The following is a 15,674-nucleotide window of genomic DNA, read 5'->3' as shown; positions in this document are numbered from 1 at the left end:
CACTTTCTAAAGAAAAAACTTATAAATCCAAGAGTACTGTCACAAAAAATGGAAAATGGCCCTAGCCTGCAGTTCAGTGGTACACAATCAAGATTTCAAAAAATATTGTAGTTGTTGTGAAATCACAGAATTCAGTTGAGTTTTAGATAAATAGCTATCAACTTAAATCAAATGTTTAGATTTGGAAGATGCTGATCTCTTCCATTGGTCCAAATAGACCACTTTCGAGTTCATCCGTCACCGGCAAAAACTCGTCAATTATGCACGCCTTTATGACGTCATTTACCAGATAGAGGGGCTCGCCTGTATCCCTGCACTATTTAAGTTCATCAAGCGTCTTAGTGATCGTTTTTGTGCAGGATAAACTAGAAATAATGGTTACTCTGTAGGTACTTACTGACAATTCCCTAATGACAGCAGTGTTGATTGTCTATTTTTAGAATTCAATTTGCCGAATAATTCGTACAATATAGAATTATAATTTTCAAACCACTCGCTCAACCTTGTAAGGAAGTGACGACGCCCCTAAACGCACAGATGACTGCGATAAAGGCGCGTACAATTGACGAGTTTTTTCCGGTGACGGATGAACTCGAAAGTTGTCTATTGAATCTAAAACTAAGGAAATGAAATTACGTAAACAACAATTGATTTCAATATTGTCAACCTTTCTACATGTACGTTCTAGCTGTTCTCTTTTTCATTCTTCATATGAAAACTATCAAAAGATACCCCCCTTTTTCCAAACACATAATTAAATATAAACAAGGGCTGTCTTTCCCCTCAGAGCTATTCAGCTCTTTGATTAATTTACAGTTTTACAATTTCTCATTGGTTGAAAACCTTACAGTTCTTTCATTCACCTTTTATATCAAATTAAAAGAAAGAAAGACAGTATTAAAGAAAAGCTCTAACTTGTTTAAGATGGTACCCAACACCTCACTAAAATTAGTTTGACACATTTAATTTTCATAAAATTTTAACAAAGTATTTACTTTCACCCTTTGACAAAAATTTCAAAATATTTGAACCAACCATTTTATCAGAAAATGCACTGGTTTTATAGCAGTTTGATAAACACTAATTTTGATCATTGAGAAGCTAAATATTCCCTTAACAACACAACGTAATTAAAACGTTTATCTGATTTTACAGAGTTATCTCCCTGTAGTGATAGGTACCACCTTAATATCAAATTAAAGCTGAAAGTAGAATCTAAGGAATATTTATGTTCTGTTTTTAGTGTTTACCGCTGACGTGGCAGGATAAAGTGTTGACTTTAGTAATTGGAAGATTAGCAGATAAATCCAGTCAAGTGAGGAAGAATTCAATACAACTGGTCACAGCGTTCATCAAGTGTAATCCATTTGCTGCAAAGGTATTTATACATGGTCATAGCTTGCTATCATATTTGGGATTGGACAGCTGAAATAAAAAATTATTAAACACAAATAGTCCACAACTGCTTTACTTGTACAATACAGAACTTTGAGAAAAGCAGAGAGAGCACTTAAAAACTAATAACTGAAATCTGTCTTGTTTCAACATAAATATTTTTACCAAGTATTATAGCAATGATTTTTTGTTTAATCCACTAAAGGGACATCAAAAGTTCAATGAAGGATACAAAACTTAATTCACATAGTTTTTTCACTGATCCCACCCACCCCCCTCTTAACTTAATTTAAGAAAAAAATATTTACCTATATGGATATATTTAAAATCGATTTTAAATTAACAAAACTTGAAGCAATTTTGAACCCCCATCCCCAAACTATTTGAGTTAAGTTTTTTATCCTACATTGATCTGTTGATGTCGTCCCTAACAAATATGAAAAAGATAATATTGCAGGGTAAAAATAGTAATGTTACAATGTGATGATCAATATACTTAATGTATTGTACAGTTATCAGTGGAGGAACTAAAGGAGAATTATGAGAAAGAAAAGTTGAAGTTAAAGGAGATGGCTGGTGGAGATGAGGAGATGGAGACAGATTCATCACAAACAGGTATTGCTATAAACTTAATGTACCAAAATTCATTATGACAATTGACATTGAAAAGAAAGGATAATGGGCATAAATTCACTTTATAGATTTTGTTGGAAATTTACATGGATCACAATTTCAGGGCTCACACTACTTCAGAATTATAGGGAGAAGTGACTTCTCTTTTTAAAACTGATAGGGAGAAGTGGTGAGATTTGAAAGAGAAGTGCTCTTTTGCGCGGTGCGCTACAATGTTTGGATTATACTATAGCATATATAGTATAAAGGGTCATATGTAAATAATGTTCTTTTTATAATGTTCAATTCATATCTGAGTATACAATTAAAGCAACATTTCAAATTAAAAGTTGTTAAGTTTTACTCAGGTTCTTGTGAGAAACTACCAATTAAATATTTAGTATCTAGCACTAAAAAAAATCTTAAAAAGGTAAAGAAATTTTAATATATCAATAACAATTTAATTCAAAACTATCTTGTGTATGAAAATCAGTGTTTTTCATTAAAAAAAATAAAAGTTATTAAGCTGGGCCATAATATATTGATAATAGTATAATAGTCATGATAGTCTCAGAGTTAAACAACTTTAATCAATAGTTTGAAACAATCCATAAAAAATATAGAGAATTATATACACCAATCAATTAGATGTAACCAAAAGTCTTTTAATTCGCATGGAATACATAATTTTCCCTTTGGGATCAATATTCTTCTGTCAGCTGTTCCATCTGTGCGTCCGTAGTAATTATTGTAAAAGTACGGATTTTGGTCATAGCTGGTCCGGTTGAGATCCGTAGTTTGGAAATTGGTCAATGGCGGTCAATGGCGGACGAATGCAAGAAAATTTACAAAAATAAACGATGTTTGACAAGTTATTTGGAAGGGAACATTATGTTTTTAATGCAATAAATGGATTAAACACTTACTGGAGGCAACTTGTATCACGTTTAAATGAAGTAACAAACTTATTTTGCCGCCGAAATATAGGTTGATGTACGTTTTCGAGTAACAAGCACCGGAACAAGCGGAAATGCACGAAGTGATAACAAGTTGTATTTTTATCAAATAACCTGCTACAGACTTTAAAGACAATGTTTCAACCTCTTTTCTTAAGATAATGAATCGTTTATGTCTAAATTTCTTATATATCAATAAAAGATTGATGTTTCATCAACTTGGTAAAAATTGAAAATGTCTGATGATGGAAGCGACTGAAAGCGAGTATCATCAAGAACAGGGCGACTTCTTTTCGCTTTTGGGGGTCGGGGAAAGCGAAGTGATGGTCGGGAAAGCGACTTCTTCGCCCACTTCGCCTGGTAGCCTGAGCCCTGAATTTATGAGTAAATTTATATATTTGGTTATAATAATTTTATTTTGAGTAGTCAATAAACTGATGAGAGAAATTTCATGTCAAACTGTAAATAGTATTTGGATAATTGTTCTTTGATTGAGAGCCCAAAAAGTGTTTATACAATATTTTGTGAATTTTTTTTCAAAATCTTGATGCTTGGGTGCATCCAACAAAAAGCTGTGACAGAAGGGAGGTAATTCTTGTCTCAAATTTCTGAGTGATTCTGAATAAGATATATATTAAGTTGTCTTTGATCACAAATAATATTTCAGTAAGGTAATTTAACAATCTAGTTTTTACAAAATTTGGTAGTTAAATAGAAGATAATTCCTATAAATGATGATTCTGTAGATCCAGTCACTCAGAAGATAGATGAGGAATGGAAACCATTGAAAACAAAGTTAAGGCGTGCGATTAAAAGTCTGCATGATAAGGAGGAAGATGAAGAAGAAGAGGGTGGAAATAATGGAAAGATTCCAGAAAATGAAACTTCTGAAAGGTAAGAGACAGATTTTGCAACAATGGAAACTTTCAAGGGTGAGGGACATCTAGAAGTGGGAATGGACAGATTTAGAAGGAATGAAACTCCTGAAAATTAAAATGAAATATGGTGACTTATATTGATAGTTTATATTCAAATTTTTTAAAACTTACAAATTAATTTAAAGTTTTAAAAGAGGTACATATTTTTTTATATAGATTCTGAAAATAAAACTGAAATGAGTATTGGAAAGGTTCTGATTTATAGATTAAAAGTGGAACGGGCAAAAATTTAAAAAAGGCAAAAAAAATTGTAAGGAAAAAAATGAGGTATTTCAGAGCAACCTAACAGCAATATAGATTTGTTTGCTGTAGAGTTGTGTGTTGTGCATTTCATTTCTTTTAATTACAATCGCTAACTTACAATATCAGTACTGCTTATTTCACTCCAAATTTTGTGTTTTTAGCGTCATTAAACAAATCAACAACCTGATCTTGGAAGAGAAATATGAAGATGCTGTGACCTTGACCTGGGCCTTGTTAGATGTCTTCCCACAGATTCCTGTTTTTGTTGGTGGAAGTTCTCAGGATGAAGAGGAGTAAGTAAAAGACTTTCCAACACTAAAACTTCCAGAAGTAGCCCCTACCACATATTAGAAGTAGTCCCTCCTACATATCAGAAGTAGTCAATCCCCATATCAGAAGTAGTCACTCACACATATCAGAAGTAGTCACTCACACATATCAGAAGTAGTCCCTCCTACATATCAGAAGTAGTCACTCCCCATATCAGAAGTAGTCACTCATACATATCAGAAGTAGTCCGTTCCACAAACCATCAGGTAAAGAAGTCTAATCTGACCAAATGATTCTCTATTTGTTAGTGTTTAAGTGGGAATTCTCCACAAAATGAGTATTAAAAAAACAATGCTTGAGAGAACCTTGTTCTTTTCAAAAACTTCGTGTAAGCCATTCATGGAATTTCATGTCTGAATTGTATAAAAAAGTTTTATGATTTTAATGAACATTCATAATGTTGTCAAAAGGATTTTTCTGTATGTCTACTCACATAAGTCAAAGAAAAGCTGCTCTTAATACAAGATATGCATATTAGCATTTATTGAACATAATCATCAAAATTGTATTACATTTCATGATTAATTATCTTGCAAACAAAAAATGCAAGATACCAGAAAGTATCGGTTTATTGTTAGGAAAATTGATCCCTAGTTATGGTTGTTATATTTTACCACATAGTAAATTCATAGTATCATAAACATAAGATCTTCATGGTATTTTATTTATTTTTATTAGAGGTGAAGAAGAACCAGATTTAAAGAGCTTAGAAAAGACTTTGGAATATTTGTACAAGATATTCTCAGGTATTGTACAGTTCCATACACACTGTTACGTAGAAATATTTATTTTTGTGGATTCAGAAAAAAAACCTATTTTCATTGATACTTTATTTTCAAGTTATCACACATTCCAAATGTAAAAATCTATAGGAAATAAGTTTTTAGCTTGACCTTCTAAACTCATGGTTCTTGTATTCCCATGATAGACATAAAGATGTGTTTCAACATATGAATTTGCAGTACTTTGTTATCAAATGACAAATCTAAAGTACTCTCTTGTTGGAAACAAAACTTTAATATATTAATGAGGAGTTGTGGTATGATTGTTCCTACAAAGCAAATATATGCAATTATAAAAAAAAACATAAACTATAAGGCCCTAATTCAATGAGAAAATTAAGAGCCTAATTTATAACTATATTTACTAAATCTTTGTTGAAAATAATCATTTATTTTTTTTGGTTTTTATTAACAGAATTGCAAAAGCCTAACTTGGTTTTATCTGAACAACAACAACCAGCTGATGATCATGTGGTTAATGAAATATCAAAACAACAGATTGTTGTACAGTACTTAAAGGTTTGTTATATATCAGACACTTCTAGTATTCACAAAGGACCTTTCGGTGTGAGCCAAGGCTCCGTGTTGAAGGCCGTACTTTAACCTATAATGGTTTAATTTTTAAATTGTTATTTGGATGGAGAGTTGTCTCATTGGCACTCACACCACATCTTCCTATATCTATATACAAAGGACCTGTTTGTTTATATCTGAGGATTTCTGACAATTTTATGTCTATTTTTGGTGGACATGTGTTGTTGAATTCCATCAACCAAGTTTAAAAAAAAAAATAATTATGCCCCATTTATAGGCATTATGTTTTCTGGTCTTGGCGTCAGTTTATCCATCCCGCTTCAGGTTAAAGTTTTTGCTCAAGGTATTTTTTTGTTGGAGTTGAAGTCCAATCAACTTGAAACTTGGTACATATGTTCCTTATGACATGATCTTTTTAATTTTAATGCAAAATTTTCCCCATTTTCACAGTCCATTGAACATAGAAAATTATAGTGCAGATGGGGCATCTGTGTACTAGGGACATATTCTTATTTACCTTTCTTTTACAGTTTAAAAAATTCATCATTTTATGGATTCATATTAAAATAACTTGCTAATATTGGATATAGTTATTGTGGTGTTTCACAGTTTAGACAATTCATTTCATTGATTATAAATAAGGGGCCAGCTGAAGCACACCTCTGGGTGTGGGAGATTCTTGCTGCATTGAAGACCCATTCGGCTGTTGTCTGCTCTTTGGTCGGGTTGTTGTCTCTTTGAAATATTCCCCATTTCCATTCTCAATTTTAATTGGTTAAAATTCATTATAGTTATTGTGTTGTTTCACAGTTTAAAACAGTTCATTCTTTCATTTTTTAGCTCACCTGGCCCAAAGGGCCAAGTGAGCTTTTCTCATCACTTGGCGTCCGTCGTCGTCGTCCTGCGTTAACTTTTACAAAAATCTTCTCTGAAACTACTAGGCCAAATTTAACCAAACTTGGCCACAATCATCATTGGGGTATCTAGTTTAAAAATTGTGTCCGGTGACCCCGCCAACTAACCAAGATGGCTGCCATGGCTATAAATAGAACATAGGGGTAAAATGCAGTTTTTGGCTTATAACTCAAAAAACAAAGCATTTAGCGCAAATCTGACATGGGGTAATATTGTTAATCAGGTTAAGATCTATCTGCCCTGAAATTTTCAGATGAATCTGACATTCCGTTGTTAGGTTGCTGCCCCTGAATTGGTAATTTTAAGGAAATTTTGTTGTTTTTGGTTATTATCTTGAATATTATTTCAGATAGAGATAAACTGTAATAAGCAATAATGTTCAGCAAAGTAAGATCTACAAATAAGTCAACATGACCAAAATGATCAGTTGACCACTGTAGGAGTTATTGCCCTTTATAGTCAATTTTTAACCATTTTTCGTAAATCTTAGTTATCTTTTAGAAAAATCTTCTCCTCTGAAACTGCTGGGCCAAATTATTTGAAACTTGGCCACAATCATCATTGGGGTATCTAGTTTAAAAATTGTGTCCGGTGACCCCGCCAACTAACCAAGATGACCGCCATGGCTATAAATAGAACATAAGGGTAAAATGCAGTTTTTGGCTTATAACTAAAAAACCAAATAATTTAGAGCAAATCTGACATGAAGTAAAATTGTTAATCAGGTCAAGATCTATCTGCCCTGAAATTTTCAGATGAATTGGACAACCTGTTTTTGGGTTGCGGCCCCTGAATTGGTAATTTTAAGGAAATTTTGCTGTTTTTGGTTATTATGTTGAATATTATTACAGATATAGGTAAACTGTAAACAGCAATAATGTTCAGCAAAGTAAGATCTACAAATAAGTCAACATGAACGAAATGGTCAATTGACCCCTGTAGGAGTTATTGACCTTTGTAGTCAATTTTCAATCTGCTTCCTTTGTTTAATATTCACATAGACCAAGGTGAGCGACACAGGTTCTTTAGAGCCTCTAGTTTACATAAATAAGGCCATTAGTTTTATTGTTTGAATTGTTTTACATTGTCTAATTGGGGCCTTTTATAGCTTGCTATGCAGTATGGGCTTTGCTCATCGTTGAAGGCCGTACGGTGACCTATAGTTGTTAATGTTTGTGTCATTTTGGTCTTTTGTGGATAGTTGTCTCATTGGCAATCATACCACATCTTCTTTTTTATATTGCATTGATAAATAAATGATTGGTTAAAAGCTGATATATAATATATATGTGTTGTTTCACAGTTTAAACATTTGTTTTCATTGATTAATAAATGATTGGTTAAAATTCAATATAGTAATTGTGTTGTTTCACTAATTGAAACTTAAATTTTACACTTTTTTCAGGATTCATTACTTTTTGCCACACAAATACAGAAGGCTGTTCCAATGATTTGCCAGCTCCTTGGGTCTAAGTCCATTACAGATGTTCTTGAAGCAGTTGAGTTCTTCATAACTGGTTTTGAGTTTGGGCTAGGTATAATGATGATGGGGATCAGGAGAATGTTACCCTTGATCTGGAGCCGAGAGTCTGGAATTAAAGATGCTGTTGTTGGTGCCTACAAAAGACTGTATCTCAGCCCAGCAGATTCTAATCAGAGGTAAATAGCTTTGGCAAATATGTGCTATTGTAAAGTCTTGCAAACTATGCTTGAAATTGCTACTTTTTATTTTGCAGTTGTATAAATTGTTTAATCATGTGCCTGCTAATTTATACTTAACTACGGGCAAGGTACTCATGGTGCTTAATACAAATTTATGAAAAGATGCTTTTCAATTGGTATACTTGAGATCTTGTATTTGGTTTGTGCATGAAAAATTACATAAATTATTTCAAAATTTAAAATGAACTGGAATTCTGCCTAAATCTGGCAATAAATTGAACACTTAAACTAATGCTTTAAATCCCAATATTGAGATTTGCTTACTCTTTTTTTTCAGATCAAAATCCTTAACGATTGTGAAGAATTTGTCAGCATTAGTTGATGGTGCTACTATGGGAGATTTAACTTCTCTGGAAGGATTGGTAAGCATTTTGCTTAAGATTATAGATTGCAATAGTATTGTACAAATTTAAAATGGAAGTTCTATTTGATGTTGTACTCCTGTCTAATAATTACTTTTGTACATCTTTATGAAAACAAATATATTAGAAAAAGGCAATAAAAATGAAATCAGACCAAAACATACAAGTTCATAGTTCATGTAGTTTACAACATTGTGAAAAATGTATATGAATCCTAAATAAGGAGATTTATGATGACGCCTTTCTGTTTTCAGATTGTAGAATTTGTGAAGTCTGAAGAGCTTGACCAATCAGTTATACAGATGTTGTGGGAAAGATTTACTATGAAAGTCCCTAATACCACCCAGCAAGATAGTAGGGCAGCCTTAATGTTGTTATCCATGGCAGCAGGGTAAGATATATACCATATCAAAATGTAATGCATTCTTGGTGAACTTTTTGAATAGTGTAACTTATTTCCTGAATTATGATATATAAGTAATTGCATAACTTGAATTATGTGTACAAACAATTATGAAATTACCCATTAGTCAATAAATGCTGAAAAAGTAAATTGTAAGTAATTGAGAGTCAACAATCAATTGAAATGTAGGCCACAGTTACCCAAATTTTTGATTACCTTTCCATCAAATACAGTTTCTTTGAATGTATGTAATTTTCATATTCTTACAAGATGAGCCTCATTGAAAGCTATGACCTCTTTTTATTACTTGTGCCTGTCCAGTATCTCACGATTCACAATTCCCTTTTGCTGTGAAGAATATTATAAGATAGTTTATTCATATGAAAACAATAAGTGTTATTTTAATTATTCAGAGCCAATGCCAAGATAGTTCAGAGTAATGTTGAAATACTGGTTAAAGAAGGACTGGGCAGTCGTGCTACAAAAGATTTTATACTGGCCAAAGATACTTGTATTACACTACTTAAACTAGGACTAGACAAAAAGGTAGGATTATTAGACAAGTTTGATGCTTACTCAGAAATAATTTGTTAAGAACGTTCACAGATACTGTCTCATTTTGCATGTTGTGTGTGCTATTGTTGGACAAATATAATTGATGGAACCACAAATTAAGTTTTTAAATTTATATATGAACCAATTTGTTTGAATTTATAGAATAACTTACCACAATATGGAAACATTTCCATGAGCAGACATTAAACCCCTTCTAAAACCCAGTTTGTCATTGTTTCCTTCATTGGAGCTTCCACAGTGTTAACTTAGCATTTGTGGTCTTCTTCACTTTTCACCTTTTGGTCTTCTTCAATTTAAATCTTTTTATCACAATGCTAACATGAGAAAAATAAAGAATATATCAATTGGTAGTAGCTGTAAACGAAAAGGCAGGGCTATTACCCAGATGATTTGACCTTACACATGATCTTCTTTGTTTTCAATTTACATCTAAACACATACGTAAAGAAACCAAGTCAATATTTGGTTTTCAGTTTTACAAGTCTTATCAAAAGAATTGAAAATAATAATTGCAACAGCCATATGTTTACTTGCTAGCATTAATTGTAAGCCTTTGTTAGTGGATTATTACAAATTGTTATTACTTTTCAGGCAAAAGGAGCTGTTGCCAAGAAACCTTACAGATTGCCTGAGGACCATGAAATGTTTACTAGACTGTCAGAACTACTTATTGATAGTAAGTTTTATGGGGAAAAAAGTAAACGAGAAAAAGACTATTTTGAATAAAAGTGTTTTATTTTTTCAAACTTCAGGCCTCATGGTCATAAAACTTTCGAGCATGATTTTTGTACTCAGACTCGAAATTCAACCAATCCAATTGTTGGATTTCATGTTTCGAGCATGATTTTTATGCTCCAAGCACTGAGCAAAGTTTTATGCCTTCAAGGCCAGGAATAAAGAAAAATCTAAAGTATTCTCTCACCTACATTTGATCAATCAGGAAGAGAAAACATTTAGGTTCTTCATGGCTTTAGATATTGAAAGAAAAGAATGACTTAACAGGAGTATAGATTTCTGTTGGTTCCATAAAGTTTGGAAGATGGGTTATATAAAGAAAGGTCGTATATGATTTCAGAGCATGCATTATTATTGTAATTCCTAAATAGTTGTATTATTCATGCTGCAATAATTTCTGAATTTCAAGTGGCTTTAAACACTGCTTTTCAATTAATCAATCTGAATGTCTTTATGTGCTGTATAGTCTTCTGTTAGAATGTCTTAGAATGTAAAGATTTTATGTAAAATACCAATGTTTGATTTAAGATTTAACCAAAGAGGGCAGGGATTAATGTATGATTTCTTTTTTAGATGTAGCTGATGAGAAAAACAATCACTGGATAGCATTGGCAGAGCAGGCAGTAAAAGTTGTTTACAAGTTATCTGAACATCCGGATGTCATCTGTGGGAACATCATTAAGGCTATAGCTGATAAACTTATAACAATAGGCAAACTAGAAACTACAATATTATCAGCAGCAGGTAAATAACTTATATTGAAAGACAAACTGTAAAAAAAAAATCGTCTGCATATACGTTCCCAACAAATTTTATAGATGCCAATAGCAGCAACTAATTACCCCTAAAAAGTTGAAGTATCTTAGTTAATTTCAACAAGAAATATGATATCCCTGATTCATTTTGACTCATTCATTAAATTCACTATCTCAAAAAAAGTCTTATGACAATACTAAATGTTACCCCCCCCCCCCCCCCCCCCCAATTAAATATTCACTTGTATTATCTTCACAAAGGAGGAGATTGATTTCATTGATACTCTGCATGAGATGTAAGAGACTTTATTTGACCTTGAGGAATTTGTAACGACCTTTAGATTGAATTATTTTGAAATTTATAACTATTTTATTTTCTAAGGGACCATCTTTCTATTTCTTCTCCTAGGTGATTCTCAACCCACAGATGATGCCTCCTCTACCACAGAAGTAACAGTACTACTGACCAGACTGGTCTCTATAGCTGGTAGTATAGCCTTCAGTCAGATGATACATGTAGATAACAGTGTACTCGGAGAACTCAAGAGACGAAGAGCTGTGCAGGAAGAGAAAAAGAAGAAACCTTCCAAAAAACAAGATAAGGTTAGTCAATTTATCTAAAAACAAGGTACAGTTAGTCAATTTATCTAAAAACAAGATACAGTTAGTCAATTTATCAAAAAACAAGATACAGTTAGTCAATTTATCAAAAAACAAGATACAGTTAGTCAATTTATCTAAAAACAAGATACAGTTAGTCAATTTATCTAAAAACAAGATACAGTTAGTCAATTTATCAAAAAACAAGATAAGGTTAGTCAAATTATCAAAAAACAAGATAAGGTTAGTCAAATTATCAAAAAACAAGATAAGTTTAGTCTATTTATAAAAAAAACAAGATGAGGTTAATCAATTTATCAAAAACAAGATAAGGTTGGTCTTATTTATAAAATAAAACCCAAGATAACGTTAGTCAATTTATCTAAAAATCAATTTGAATGCAGCAAAATTGATTCCTTTTAAAGTGAAAAAAAACCTGTGACATTTATATACAGATATACTGTACTTTGATTTTTAAAGCAATTGCTTTCATGCCGTCGTGTATGGCCATCTTTGTGACCCAGATCAGAGACTCCGCCCAGATCAAGCCATAGTATTTTGTTAAACAGGCTCCTGGTCTGTCATTCTTAAACACCTATGTATGTTTTCTAATGCAATACATAGCTTGAAACTTTTGAAAAACGTTAGTGGATTTAAGAAGTTTCAGCATACGTTCTTGTAGATGTATTTTTGTATTTAGGGGGACAACCATTTGACTATCAAAAAACATAGACGTCCGAGTGAAAAAAAATGCATTTTTATACCTGCGATTCCGTTTTCCGTTCGTACGATGTTTCAACAAAATATGGAATCATTTCAGTTGTTGATTTAGTATTGAAAATTTGACTGAATTATCTTTTATAATATACGGTTTTATATGTTTAATTGGTGTGTTTTTAAGAAAGAGGTCAGGTGCTCTTGTTCATTCATAAAATTGTCGTTCATTCATAAATTTATCGTAAAATCAAAATCACTTCACAGGTTATCAGGTTATACGTAGTGTCAAATGATTACCTGTAATCTAAAAATAGACAAAGTTAACTGACCTATTTTGTTGATTTGTTTGCGCAAATAATTTAGAGGAACGAAACCCTTGTTAAAAACACATAACAATAAGTTTGTTTTCCTTTTTTGTCATAACTCCGTAAGATTTATCGATCACCGTACTAATGAAATGGACCCGTCCAAACGTGATAGATACCAAGAGATATTTACAATTTGGAATTTTCTAGTTTCATAGATTAAAAAAAGTACATCCTTTTTGGATATCATATTCAAAACTGGGTATGCATGACAAATGATGAAACCATTATCCTCGTCTTTCCAATGGACGAGTCTACTACGTTTGTTGACCCTCGACGGTCCACCGTGTTTGCAATTTTATTTCACATGTTTTCGAAATATTGAAGATCATTTTCACAATGTTTCCTGAAAATTGGATAAATATCAAAGCAACTTAGAGCTGTTTGTTCTTGTTCGTATAATGACGATTTAATGTCATGTTTGTCTATGATGGCCCCTCTTTTCGGGATTGCACGAGAATTATAGTTATCTCGTACCGCATGAGGATGACACATATCAACTGAGCAATAATGTTTGGGACTTAGTTTTTAAGAAATGATGACAAAGTAACATTATGAAACTATTTTAAGTCAGCTGAAATATATATAATTTTATTTTTTACATGTTTATGTCTTGTAAAATATTTTGTTTCTTTCCCGCTTTTCAACATTTGCGTCTGGAAAGTTGAAATGTTTTAACTGAAGTGTTAAATTTAAATTAATTATGAAAATTAAATCAATAAAGGAAATTATTGCCCAGTTACAAACACTACTAGGGGATAATCCATAATAATTTCTCTTGGAGTTATATGTTTCAGCACATGTATATTTGACCCCAACTTTAGCCTGGTAAACGTGTTGTCTCCTTGTGAAATATAAAACATATTAAAAATGACTTTCTGCTAAAGTCTTTAATTGATATAAAGTTAAAACCTTCTTAATTCTCACTAGACAACACTCCTGTCCTGTTTAATTCTTAAATATATGTGGATGAAAAAAAAGTCCCCAAAACATAAACATGGCAGCAATTGCTTTTACAGCCTTTCAGGCTTTGATTATTATAAAACCTCTTATTGAAATTGAGGATATTTTTTTGTTCAATATAAAATGAGGGGGAGACTTAAGTTGTACAGCAAACCTAAAACTTAAACCAAAAATAGTTCAAGTGGTCAAGATATTTGATCCTGCATGGTTCATTATTTTCTTTTAATTATTGATATGTGTTGACACGACATGTAATTCATAAATTATGTATTATTAATTGTAGTCTAGAATTGAAAGTGAGGCTATAGAAGATGAACTTGGTTTGGCAGGGGCAGCAGCTGAGGATGCTGAGGTGGAATATATCAGAAGGATATGTGAGCAGGAAATTGTCACAGGTATACAGATAGGAAATGGTTTAATCATAAAGAGTACTTTAATTTATTTGTGAAAACAGTACATAGTTTTACAGAATATTTTTCTTAAATCAATGAATTATATTTTTTTTTAAAGTTAATAATGTATTAAGATAATACCTCTTTAATGTACAGAAAGTGGATGCATATTTTCCTGACATATTCACTATGTTCATCTTATTTTTGTTAACAGGAAATAACCTACTTGGAATTCTGGGACCATTACTGGTTACCATTTGTCAGAACCAGACTAAATATTCCAGTCCACAGCTGAGAACAGCAGCTACCATGGCAATGTCAAAGTTCATGATGGTCAGGTTAGTATAACTGGTTATAGTTATCCATAATTTATGTATTTCACAATTAGATTCACAAAACAAAAACCTCAAAACTTTATTTCTATACACTTTTTATTGAATTTTAGTGGTAGCAACTTCAAGAAAATGCAAATAATGATGTTATTTTGATAGAGACTTTCAAGCATGACTACATCATGTTTTATGGGAATTATTTACCAAGCAAAAGAAGGAAGCTATTTTAGAACTCCAGGGCAAATTAATTTATAAACAAAGAATACCTATTATTTAATGCATATGTTGCTGTACTTGATAACAAATGAAGGAATCAGATTGCAAGTCTTGTGAAGTCTCAATTAAATGATTTTACCACTTTTCTTTTCTGTTTTTCAGTTCTACATTTTGTGAAGATAACCTGCAGTTGTTATTTACTATCCTGGAGAAATCCTCTAACCCAGTCATCAGGGCCAACACAATCATTGCTCTGGGAGATCTGACTTTCAGGTTCCCTAACTTGATTGAGCCATGGACAGCACACATATATGGAAGGTAAAATTGCCCTGTTATCCTCTCTTGTACTAAAATAGTTTTACTGTTGCTGCCCTTGAAAACAAATAAGCACTATTAAAGCCAACGTTCTGTTTGAATTGTTACTGTTAAAAAAGTTGAGTTCTCGAGTCCAAATACCCCTCCTTTGGAAATAACTAGCTACAGGCCTGCTGGGATTGACAATTGTTTTGAATATTATAAGTACTCAACACAATATATTCCCTTAATTGTGATCAGATGAAAATCACTGTGAAACTGTTTGGAAAAGTATAAAAATCATCACCTTTAACATCATTGTATTTTCGGTAATAATAATCTTTATAAACTCAACGCTGTAATTTTTCCTTTTCAACAATAAATTTGCCACTAGCAGTACAGGATCTGCAAGATTTTCCAGGTGTTGATAGTTGAACCAAAACGATCCAGATATCTCTTCCAGTGGTAGTTCGATGTTTATCAGTTTTTTTATTTTTTTGATGCTCGACAAACTCAAATATTAATGCAAATAATATT

At 32.2% G+C, this 15,674-nt stretch overlaps 1 protein-coding gene across 3 annotated transcripts in view; it reads left to right on the top strand.

Annotated features, from left to right (window-relative positions):
- Positions 1-15,674, top strand: part of LOC134692846 (condensin complex subunit 1-like) — a 44,459-nt gene that overhangs the window by 11,941 nt on the left and 16,844 nt on the right. For all 3 annotated transcript variants that reach the window (XM_063553447.1, XM_063553448.1, XM_063553449.1), the window contains exons 12-27: positions 1,244-1,378; positions 1,908-2,010; positions 3,710-3,857; positions 4,306-4,437; positions 5,153-5,220; positions 5,672-5,775; positions 8,111-8,364; positions 8,705-8,789; positions 9,044-9,180; positions 9,606-9,738; positions 10,360-10,444; positions 11,077-11,247; positions 11,668-11,861; positions 14,187-14,298; positions 14,510-14,633; positions 15,006-15,161. In XM_063553447.1, coding sequence (XP_063409517.1) covers positions 1,244-1,378; positions 1,908-2,010; positions 3,710-3,857; positions 4,306-4,437; positions 5,153-5,220; positions 5,672-5,775; positions 8,111-8,364; positions 8,705-8,789; positions 9,044-9,180; positions 9,606-9,738; positions 10,360-10,444; positions 11,077-11,247; positions 11,668-11,861; positions 14,187-14,298; positions 14,510-14,633; positions 15,006-15,161 — 2,141 coding nt within the window. The remainder of the gene's footprint in view (positions 1-1,243; positions 1,379-1,907; positions 2,011-3,709; positions 3,858-4,305; positions 4,438-5,152; positions 5,221-5,671; positions 5,776-8,110; positions 8,365-8,704; positions 8,790-9,043; positions 9,181-9,605; positions 9,739-10,359; positions 10,445-11,076; positions 11,248-11,667; positions 11,862-14,186; positions 14,299-14,509; positions 14,634-15,005; positions 15,162-15,674) is intronic.

This window comes from Mytilus trossulus, chromosome 12 (assembly GCF_036588685.1).
Source record: "Mytilus trossulus isolate FHL-02 chromosome 12, PNRI_Mtr1.1.1.hap1, whole genome shotgun sequence".
NCBI classification, from domain to species: Eukaryota; Metazoa; Mollusca; class Bivalvia; order Mytilida; family Mytilidae; genus Mytilus; species Mytilus trossulus.
Note: the sequence above shows the minus strand (reverse complement) of the source record. Positions and strands in the feature narration are given on the sequence as shown.